General features: G+C 35.8%; 1 protein-coding gene across 1 annotated transcript; it reads left to right on the top strand.

The window, feature by feature from the left end:
* The first annotated feature begins 374 nt into the window (after positions 1–374).
* Positions 375–5,551, top strand: LOC115992539 (G-type lectin S-receptor-like serine/threonine-protein kinase At1g67520). The gene is made up of 9 exons (XM_031116746.1): positions 375–939; positions 1,191–1,917; positions 3,435–3,557; positions 3,707–3,808; positions 3,892–4,061; positions 4,146–4,356; positions 4,435–4,672; positions 4,777–4,927; positions 5,011–5,551. The coding sequence occupies exons 1-9, from the start codon at positions 493–495 to the stop codon at positions 5,317–5,319; spliced, it is 2,478 nt and encodes an 825-aa protein (XP_030972606.1). The 5' UTR covers positions 375–492; the 3' UTR covers positions 5,320–5,551.
* The last annotated feature ends 6,561 nt before the right edge of the window (positions 5,552–12,112 follow it).

Here is a 12,112-nt window from a genome sequence, read left to right as displayed (position 1 = left end):
TTAATACCAGCATACCGTTTTGAGATTACAACAATATATATATATATATTGAAAAGTTAGTACGTAAAATAGGAAAAAAAAAAAAAAAAAGTAAGTTGATGAGGAAGTTTTGCACAAAGTTATATGTATTATAAGCAGTTGATTGATTGGTTGTATAATTTACGTATGCCCATTTACGGGCTTCCATTGATAGAAAACAAAGTTTTTTGTTTTTTGAAAATTTCGAACAAACTATTTATTTCAAGTGAGTTAATAATTGACCATGGACTTGGGAGCCAGTTGCGTTTCACTTCACACTTAGATATGGACCACAGCCATCTTACCATATCAAGCTTGACTACACCCACAGCCACGTGACTGAGGAGTATTCAATATTCGGCACAGTTTATCTGCTCAACCCAGCAAAGGGTTGTAAGGTTTCAAGCTAGATGAAACTCCTTTTCCTTTGATATGTGATTTGATACAACATCGCTTCCTCTGCCCTGTCCTCCAATGGCTACCATAGGAGCATATGTTCTCTTTATTTACTGTTTCACAAGGTTCACGGAGCCTGCCTATTCCGAAAGTAATACATTACTACTTGGCCAACAGCTCAAAGATGGTCAGTATTTGGCTTCTGCTTCAGGGAACTACCAGTTAGGATTTTTTAGTGGCAGTGGAAGAAAACGTTATGTAGGAATATGGCATAAACAAGCGGATGCTAATGTGAGAACAGATAAGAAGCCACAACCAGTGTGGATCGCAAATCGAAACTCCCCAATCTTTGACAACTCTGGAATTCTTACATTCAGTAATGATGGCCACTTGAAAATCTCACACAATGGTGGAGTGGACATTGTACTCTTTTCGGTTCCATTAGTGAACAACACAAGTGCTACTCTGCTAGATACGGGCAATTTTGGCATACATGAGCTGAATTCAGATGGATCTATAAAGCAGGTTGTTTGTAATAGCATGTTTTGTTAATTTGTTCAAATTTCTCAAAAAATTACATTTTACAAGAGTTCCATGGTAGTTAGGAAACTTTGCTTTCTTCAATTTTTAAGTGAGGACCTTCCAGACTAGCCTTATCATAAGCATGTTTTCATGATTATTTTTATTCTCTTTGTTGTCATCAAGTTTGAATTGTAAGCAGGAAGCAACTGTATATCATATGTTCTTTGTTTTCTGTGCATTATTTTCTTACACAGGTTTTGTGGCAAAGCTTTGACCATCCAACCGATACACTTCTGCCAGGGATGAAACTTGGAATTAATACAAAAACTGGGCATAAATGGTCACTAACATCATGGTCAAGTGACGAAGATCCTGCGTCAGGCCCTTTAACACTTGGGATGGACCCCAATAACACAAACCAGTTGATCATCTGGGTGTTTGGTAAAATCTACTGGGTTAGTGGCCTTTGGCAAAATTCTAATTTTAATTTGCCACACGCATTATCAAATGATGTAGACTACCATTTTAGCTACCATTCAGAAGAGGAAGAAAAGTACTTCATGTATTTTGTGTACGAAGATGTCATCTCATTCCAAAGGTTGACATTAAAGGCATCGGGCGCTCTTTCTGGTATGGCCATGAACACAGAAAAAGAAATCCTTTCTTGTTGGGAACCATCCCTACGTAATGGATGTTTTGGGGTAACATCTAGCAGGTGTATTCCGGGGGATGGGTTCACGGCTGGAAAGGCCATCATGCCTCAGAATGGATTCAAATTCGGCGAAAGGGGTAAACTTACCTTAAATGACTGTGAGGCCATATGCAAGAGCTATTGTTTTTGTGTTGCCTATGCTTCCACAAGTGATGATGAGATTGGCTGCGAGATTTGGGACAAGAGAGATGGAATTTTCATGGAGAATGATTCAAATGCTTCTCGATATATATACCTCCGCAATTCACCTTTTGATTTTGGATCCAAAGGTAACTCTGCATCATTGTAGAAGTTTATTAAGAGAAAACGATAAAAGTAGAGAAGTTTATAAGATACGCTTACTTACATATTTGATGCATTAGATATATTATTCTCCACAGATAAAAGTTATATTGGGACCTTTGCACTTATTAAACATTATGAATTTTAAAACATCAACTTCTCATAAATTTTGATATTTATCTAAAACTCTCATTTTATTACAATGTTGTGTTCAGTTACGGGATCCTAAAGTTTAATTCAATTAAAGATTTATATAATTTGTAATTGAATTTTTTCATAATTTATCTACAAAATGAAACCTATTAAACAGTAAATTGCAATTTTTGATCTAATTATTAAGAGCACAGAAGTTGAAGAAATCTATTATAAGGAAATATATGTGCATTGACCAGCTGCCTTACTAGACCATGTCTTGCTTGAGGGTTCCAAACTTCGTTGTTCTCTAATAGGGAAAGGTAATGTATGGCTAGGAATATTCTTCAAATGGATTAATATTGGATAGTTGTTGTTGCCAGCCAACAAACATATTATATTTTCCCTTTCAGATGAAAGCCACTCAAAGATGTTTAAAAAATGTACTTTTCAAATTTTCACTGATAACTTCAGCCAAGAAGCATCTATATTTAACTGTGCTCCACAGTACATTATGTATAACACTTGTCTCTCTGAGTGACTGGTCTGTCACGCATCTATTAATTAGATATGGAAAACTATTTTGGTCTTTCTCGTAAAACACTTCACCTTCATTTACTGCAAAAATGTTTGGAAAAATGATAATTATCTGCCTCTCTCTACATTTTAGATTTGTTACTTGGTACCACCGTACCACCTACATTTTTATTCTTTCCATAAACATGCAACACTGCCTAGTGGCAAGATGGGGGTTTCAGCCAATATAGTTGATACATTCGATGAGCTACTAGTTAGTAGAATTGGCTTTTGCACATTCTCAATCTTGAATCGCATTTCCCAGTAAAAGCAGTTGGTTTACTTGATAGATAAATTTTACATAAGCCAATTAATTATTTAAGGAATCAATATTTCTAGATGTGCTAGCTTTACTCTGAATTTGTAAGTCTTCAAATAGATACTTTCTCTAATGACACACTAACATAGTGTTATACGTAATGTACTGAACCATGAATACTTCAGGAGAATAAATTGAGTTATGTGATAAAGTGAGTGAGATGAACTGAGCCATATTTTAGGAGAATAATTTGAGTTAATTATGTTATAAAGTGAGTGAGATGCACTGAGCCATTTCCATTTATCTTGCTTACACAATGAAAAGAGAGCCACTAGTTTTTCTCTCTATCAAATCAAATTTGCGATATGTATGTTAGGATTTACTAATTTAAATTAAAAACAAGGATTTCATTTGATTTAATTTGGCTTTAAAGGTGATATTTAATTTGTTGTAGATTTTTTAAGTCCTATACGTACCCCTTTCGTTTCTAAGTTATTGTAGGCAATAAGCATAATTTAAAAAAAATTCTACTTTTAGTTGTTTATGCAGAAAAATCGCGAGTTTCATTCCTATTTATAAGCATCATCATTGCAACAATAGGAGGACTATGTATGCTGGCATTATTATACTGTTTCGTATGGAGAAAACATCGAGCAAAAGGTATTCTAGTAGTCATAATGACTTAATTTGGTTTGAATGTGATACTTTGTTTGTCTTTATTAATCATTCCATATATAAACTTCTTTCTTCATTTTCTGTATTATAATTTGTAATTTGTAATTTTTCATCTTTTTCCATTTTTAATGCAGCTAAACCACTGATACGGATCGTCATCACAAAAATAGGAGGTCTCAGTGTACTCATATTCAGGTCCATTCGCTATATCATACAAGAAAATCTTAGATATTGCGGTAATGCCTCAGCAAAAAATTAAATGCATATAAATAATAATTAAATTAATGAGTGATCTCTTACCATGTCTTACCTTAATTAGCAGGGAAGAGAAATAGAGAGAAAGATATATTATTACGTGAGCTAGAAAGAAGAGATGGTAGGAAGAGCCATGAACTGCAATTTTTCAGCTTTGAAATCGTAGCATCAGCCACAAACAATTTTACAACTACAAGCAAGCTTGGAGAAGGTGGGTTCGGATCTGTTTACAAGGTATACTTCATAAAACTTTAAATAAAATGACAGAATAATTTAAAGAGAAGTTGTTAGATTTGGACTAATTACTTATTATTTCAGGGACAACTACCTGATGGGCAAGAAGTTGCAATAAAAAGGCTCTCAAGGAATTCCGGACAAGGATTTTTAGAGTTCAAGAATGAAGCAATACTAATTGCCAAACTGCAGCACACTAATCTTGTTAGGCTGGTTGGATGTTGCATTCATAAAGAAGAGAGGATGCTCATCTATGAATACATGCCTAATAAAAGCCTTGACTTTTTTCTCTTCGGTTAGAAAATTTTGACAATTTAGTTAATTATCATTCTTTTTGTTTTTGTCAATTGCTCACACATATGTTCTACTACAGATCCTGCAAAGAAGAATATTCTAGATTGGAAGAAACGTTTCAACATCATTCAAGGGATCCTTCAAGGGCTTCTATACCTTCATAACTACTCAAGATTAAGAATAATTCATAGAGATCTGAAGGCCAGTAACATTTTACTTGATGATGAGATGAATCCAAAGATTTCGGATTTTGGTATGGCTAGAATATTTGGATCAAATGATTCTGAAGTAAACACAAACAGAGTTGTTGGGACATAGTGAGTGATTAAACTGCTTTGCTACAAAGTGCATAAAATATGAATGTGCTTACATGAATGTGTTTTTTCCTTCACATACTAACAAAGTTCGTTCAATTGTTTAGTGGTTATATGCCTCCGGAGTATGTGATGGAAGGAGTTTTCTCAACAAAATCAGATGTTTTTAGCTTTGGAGTCTTATTGTTGGAGATTATTAGCGGTCAAAAGAATTATAGTAGTTACCATTCTGAACGGCCTCTCAATTTTATTGGATATGTAAGTTCCTAATGACACTAAGCTTATTTTGTCTAAACACCGTGTCATAGTTCATGACCATAAGAGTCTTGGAATTGTTTCAGGCATGGGAGTTGTGGGGAGAAGGTAGAGGCTTGGAGTTAATTGATACAGCTTTAGGTGATTTAGATCACACTGATCAAGTGTTGAGGTGCATTAATGTGGGTCTCCTGTGCGTCCAAGAAAGCTCAGTTGATAGACCTGCCATGTTAGATGTGATATTTATGATATATAATGAGGCTAATAAGCTACCTGCACCAAAGCAACCGGCATTTTTCCTCAGAAGGAATATGCCAGAGGCAGGAATTGTAGAATGCAGACCAGAAAATTGTTCATCAAATGATATATCAATTTCAGAGATGGTACCAAGGTGAAGGGACCTGAGTCTTTCAACCTATATCGCCGTAAAGCAAATTTTACCATAGAAAGCAACAGTAATATCCCATGTTAACATGGTGGTTGTGTGCGTCACATTTTCATTCTGGGAGAATTACAGGATATATATGTCTATGTATATGGCTCTATGCGCACTGTAGTTTAAAATTTATTTGATTATCTTCTTGCGAATGTTATTAATTTACACATGTCAGCATATGCTCTACAAAACCATCAGATGTGAATTGTAATTCCAAAATTTCCTTCCACCGCAAAAATAGATCTTTTTGAGCACAACTGCTACATATTTTTATTATCTCTTTCTTGTTTATTTTTAGAGCTCCTGCCAGATTAATTTTATGAATATCAGTTAAATTAATCTTTTAGGTAAGGCTAGTGGTAGAGAACTTTACATGATCAACATTTCTTCTCTTGGTCGGCTCCTGATGATTATTCCCTCAAAACAAGTGGAACCTAAAGATTCAGGTTAATGATTGTACAAATAAGGTTAGAAATGTAAGAATTCAAAAATGCTGAGATTTTGTAACAAAGAATTAAGAATGTTGGAACAAAGATCGAATTTGCTTTGACATAAGACCTAAGTGGGTCCACGTGTGGTGTCATAAACACATGGCAAACAACTACGTAATCAAGTCAAAAAAGAAAGTTCAATAATCTGACCAAAAGGGTAAGGGTCAAAAAAGCCAGCAGTTTGGCTGTAGTGATTGACAATCAACGAGTTAGACTACCGTCATGATCTCGTCTTAAAATTTTCCATTGATATGCATGGCTAGCAAAGGAAGGAAGCTTATTCTGAGACAGATGTATTGGTACAGGGCCAAAAGCTTAGAGACAAGAAGAGCCTAGTCTTAGCCAATTGGACATTCTGGTTGGCGCTTTAAGAAATACGTATGTTAGATTTTCATTCAACATTGATATCTGATGATTATAGAATTTAATCTCTTCTGTTTTTAAGGGGCCTAGCTGATCAATTAATTTTTAAGGAGGGTTAGCTTTTCTTTTATATGATACCAATTCTTAGTACCTAATATTTAAAAATGTTGTAATACTATATTTTAATGGTGGGTTTTAGTTAGTTCAACTGAAAATTCTATGATGGTTGAATAAGAAATCTGGAGTTCAATCATTGCCTGTGAGAATTTTATTTGTGGAAGTCTAATCATTTAAAATTGAGTGTGACAAGACTAGAGTGTGGATTAAAGGCAAGACTTTTTGAATTCTTCTCATCAAAGATTTTATGGAAGTCTAATAATTGAAAATTGAGTGTGACAAGACTAGGGTGTGGATTAAATGCAAAGAATTTGAATTCTTCTCATCAAAGATTTTTTCTAGGGACACACACTGCATACATTTTGATACAAATTTATATTTATTAATATATGATTAGATTCATTACTTACCACTAATTGTTATAAAATTTAATCTAATCTCCCATAATATATGTGCTAGTTATGCAAATATGTATGTATGTAAATTAACAAAACTTCTAATTAAAAAAAAAAAAACATAAAAAATTAATTACAATACAACTCAAGGTTAAGATTAAGGAGAAAAAAAAATCTAATATCACAAATTATTATCTAACTTTTTTGCTACAACTATGATGCAGCAGAGTGTAACCTATGAAAAAAAAAATGAATTTATATGTAAGCGATGAGCAATCACTCACAATCTACTAAGGGTGAGTTCGGTTCAGCTTTTTGATACTGTGCTTTTTGAAAAAGTGGAGGTTTCAAAAAGTGCGGAATGAAACTAGATTTTTTGAAAAAATTGAGTATTTCGCTAGCACTTATAAAAGTGGTGGTTTGAGTGGTAAATTACCAAAAAAGACAATATGTATATATATGAGAGTTTATTTCATACTTAAATCAACTACTTCATAACACTTACTCAAAAAAAGGAAAAAAAAAACTACTTAATAATAGTAATAAATATATTATTGGTATTATTTTAATAATATTATTTTGCAAGTATGGAGGATATAAGAAGAAAATATAATCTAATGGTAGATTTGTTTAAATTCATCTCTAATTAAAAGATATTGAGTAAGGTTGTATCCTTAGGTTACAACTAATTTTGTAGCTAAACTTTGTTTTATATATATATATATATATATAAAGGGTGTCCTAAACCTAGACTGGTCAAAACTGAGTCTGACTGTTCCATCGGCTAACTGCTGGACAAGATCTAGATCTGGGTTCTTATCTGGGTTTTGAATCTGTAGATGATAATTCTCATTCTCTAAAGTCCATCTTTATGGGAAGGTTATTTCCGACCATTTCAGGATTCTAGGTACCTAAACTGTGGATCTAACATCTGAGGTTTGGATGAGAGTGGTTTCTCCAAATTTTCTTTTGTCTATGGCTTGGATAGACATATTTGTTCTGATGCACTTATAATATATTCTACATATAAGGGTTAGCTGTTTGGTTCCATTCAACATAAGAGTTCCATGTGTCTTAATGTTGAGGGTAAGGACCTTCAGGATGTGAGGGTCATCAAGGGGTACAATGAATTTGGGGAAACAGTTGAAATGAATTGGTCCACCATTTAAACTGGATTCCATGGTACCTAAGAGGCTGTCATTAAATCTAAGATGACAAGTGTCTCTGAGGGCCATAAGGATTGAATTGTTCAACCCTTCTCTAATCAATGGTTTTACTCCTACTTGGACTAGCCCAATATGGAGGAATTTATGATCTTCTTTCCTGTGAGCTTTTATTGCTGCAGGGGACAACAAGTAGCATGTTTCATACTCCTTGTTGATGCTCTAAACTTGCTCTATAGTCCTAACATGGTAGTCTGTTTTGTAAGTCTTTTTCAACGACCACGATGATGACTTATAGACCTGGTTTATGGGTACTTTTGGTATGTTCCAATCTCCTAACCTCTGATCTAAGTCTGAAAGTTGGTACCACTCCGAGTTTATCGTTCCATCATCTTGAGGAATCTTAGGGAGGGTTGTACTGCAAGATCTAATGCTAGAGGATGAATAACTCCTTTTAAACATCCTATTCATCATTCTAAACTAAGGCTTAAATTAAACAATTATATCCTAATTACATTTATCTCCAAATTCCTAGATATAACCTTTAGATCTAAAACAGAGTATACACACGGGACAAATGCCTTTTCACAAGCTAATTACAACCTCTTACTACCGCAAACTCTCCACAATGCTAACACCCTAAAATGCCTCTCTCTCGACTGACACGGGTGAACAGGAAAGACACTGGGTTTGACTGGGTTGCAAGACGACTTAGATCTGGTTTTACTCGTCTCAACAGTATAAATCTGCAACAAACTTTGGGCTAAAAACAGAGATATGGAAAGGCAAATAACTGGGAAACAATTGATTAGCTTAAACAAATAATATCAAAATAATAGACAGAAGTTTAAACGGGAGGCTCAACCTAGCACCAAAAGAGATTACATTAAACAAAGACTGAGAAGAAATAATAGATGAAGAGAGTGATAAATGGGAATGGAAGAGTTATCAGAAAATAGATGTAAAACAAAATATAACTTGTAGGAGATAACATATTCAAAATAATGAATAATGCACAAAATAATGGATAACTATAGCGGTTGTACCGGCCAACTTGATTAAATATAAACAGTAACTTACAACTTATGATCGGCCAAAACTTGGCTCTGATACCAAAAGGGGGTAAGTTACTCTTTATCCTTATGAAAGGCATGAAGGCGCTTCTTTTGGAACAGAACCCAAGGAAGCAACATCCTTTCAAGAATTTGTTCCACTTAAAATAATATTTTCTAGTGGTAATGTGGCCATCACCTTACAGGAAGTTTTATTTGGGAATTTCCAATTTACAAATGGAGTGTACACAGAACTTCCACCCTCCATCAAAATTATCCTTGATAACCTTCAAAGAGCCTTTACCCAAAGGAACCACCGCCTTTTTCAGAGAACCTTCAGAGCACTAGAAATACACCTAGTAAATCTTGAGGCAGAAATTGAAATAAGCCGAATTTCCATTAGTCAACTCTTTGGCAAGTAGGATATGCATTCAATGGATAAAATGACTATTAGGGGCACTGATTATGCTAGGTTAAGTCTTAGGAGTCAAAACCAGCTAAGAAGTGTTGTTGCCAACTTGCCTACTGACATACAAGTTCGTATCTTGGGAAGCAAGGCTATGTCTGGATCATGTGACCTTTGGTTCAAGCATTTCAGAATATTGGTCACCACCCATTTCCCAGTTTATGGGGAAGACCCGGATGATATTGACAATGCCTTCATCCAGTCAACCTGGGAAGAATACTTTGGGAGCAGCCACAGGGTCTATGAAAAGAAACATCCCTTCCCCGGACTAATAATCAATTATGAAGATTGGTCTGTTGAAGAAGATCCAAGCTGGCTTTCACAAATGTTTGAATATGGCTTTATCAACTCATCAAACTAACAAGCCATAACCAGATCAACCAGTTTCCTCAAATTATCCAACAGGTTGTTTCAGGAATCAAAAGTCCTTTTGTCTCCATCAGATGCTGGAGTACTCTCCCACAATGGGACAATAACAATTGGATGATTGTCCAACTTGTACACCATCTTGTACTCATCAATGAGTACACCCATAATGGCCCCTGGTTCACTGTAGCCCTTGATGACCTTCACATCTTGAAGGTCCTCACCCTCAACATTAAGACACATGGAACTCTTATGTTGAATGGAACCAGACAGCTAGCCCTTATATACAGAATATATTATAAGTGCATCAGAACAAACATGTCTATCCAAGCCATAGACAAAAGAAAATTTGGAGAAACCACTCTCATCCAAACCTTAGATGTTAGATCCACAGTTCAGGTACTAGAACCTTGAAATGGTTGAAAATAACCTTCCCAAAAAGATGGACTTTAGAGAATGAGAATTATCATCTACAGATCCAAAATACAGATAGGAACCCAAATCTAGATCTCGTCTAGCAGTTAGTCGATGGAACGGTTAAACTCAGTTTTGACCAGTCTAGGTTTAGGACACCCTTAGAATATGTTGAACCCAGGCCCAGATCCCCGATAGATCTGTACCAGGATCCCAGGTCTAGATCCTCATTAAATCTACGCCAACCTTTTAGGCAGCCAACTATCTTTCTTCAAGATAGACCTTCATCCCATTGTAGTTCATCTAGAAACCTAGCTCCCTTTCCCAGATCAAGAAGAGACCTAAGACCAGAATTTCAAGGTGTAAAAACCCATTCCCAAGTTACTACCCCTTGTTACACAGCCAAGCAAGACTCAGTTGCTAATCAAGAAGAAGACAGCACTAGCCAAGATAGTCAAAAACCTCCTTCACCTTCAGGAACTGATATGAGAGATCCCTTTCAGCCAGAAACTGAAATTAATCGTCAGCTCATGGTGATAAGGAAAGTATTCACCCCTGACATGGATGCCTTAGGCAAAGAATTTGAATTAGAGGGGAATAAAGCCAAGAGAGAAGCCTATAGAGCCAACCATACCAGAGAACAAAAGGTAGAAGTTTTGGAAAAATGGAAAGAATTCATGAAAGAGATATCCAGCAATGTCCATTTCTTTGAATACTTTGAGAACCATTTTGAATGGCATAGGAAGTCTTATGTCATCACCAAAACCAACTGGACCACAGAAGACAACAAAGGAGTTAAGAAAATTGTTCGGTCTAGTCACCCTCCCCAGGAAGCTATACTATTTAACCACCGTGGTACTGAAAACATAGTTGCTTCTCCCTTCAAGTTCCTAATCGAAGAAGAAAAGGTAGTCAAGAAGGTAATAGAGCAAAATAACTATACCAACCAGTGTTTAGGAGTCATAGGAAAACAGCTTGATAGGATCGAAGGTAGGATTGACAATAAGGTTATCCTCCAATCAGGAAACCCTAGCAAACCTATCCAAACCCTAGAAAAGCCTTTAGTCAAGCTCCCTACAACTAGACAAGCCAGTCTCAAGCCTAAGGACCAGACAACCCTAGAAATCATAGCCCAGAAGCTTGAAGAACTTGTGAAGAAGGAACCAGTCACCCCTTCACCAGATCACATCACAACCAGTAGAGACCCTAGGCTTAGAACCTTACATGCCCACACAGCTTCTAGTAGTTCTAGTAGAACCTCTACAGAAACTGAAAAAGAGATAGAACACCTAGAAGACCAATTCCGAGGATTACAGGTAAATAAGCTTTACCAACCCAAGGTAAACCCAACCAGCCTTACTAAGAATTGGTACCCCAGACCTACACCTCCTGACCTCCAGTATGAGGAAAGGACTACCCAGTTCACAGTATCCAGCGGTAAACTCTATGAATGGAACATAGATGGTTTATCCGAACAAGAAATCCTAAACAAGATTCAGCATATGACCATGGTAGCCAACAACTACCTAAATGACAGACCTCAAAACACAGAGGTCGTAGAGCTCATGATTTTAGGATTTACAGGAAAACTGTTAGATTGGTGGAATAACTGTCTAACAAAAGAGTCTAAGGAAGACATTAAACATGCTATCCAAAAAGATGAGAATGAGAACCCCATCTTTGACGAACACATAGGAAGAGGTGTTCCCAGCGGAGTCAATACCCTAATCTATATGATCATGAAACACTTCGTAGGTAAACCCAGCAACATTACATCTAGGATTTACGACCAGTTAAGTAACCTTAGATATAAGAATCTTGGAGAATACAGGTGGTATGAAGATGTGTTCACCACCTGTGTCATGCATAGAAGTGATTGTAACTCTCAATTTTGGAAGGAGAAGTTCATCAATGGCTTACCCACA

The sequence above is a fragment of the Quercus lobata genome, chromosome 5 (genome assembly GCF_001633185.2).
Source record: "Quercus lobata isolate SW786 chromosome 5, ValleyOak3.0 Primary Assembly, whole genome shotgun sequence".
Taxonomy (NCBI): domain Eukaryota; kingdom Viridiplantae; phylum Streptophyta; class Magnoliopsida; order Fagales; family Fagaceae; genus Quercus; species Quercus lobata.
The sequence above is the reverse complement of the archived record's forward strand: the minus strand, read 5'-3'. Positions and strand labels throughout refer to the sequence as shown.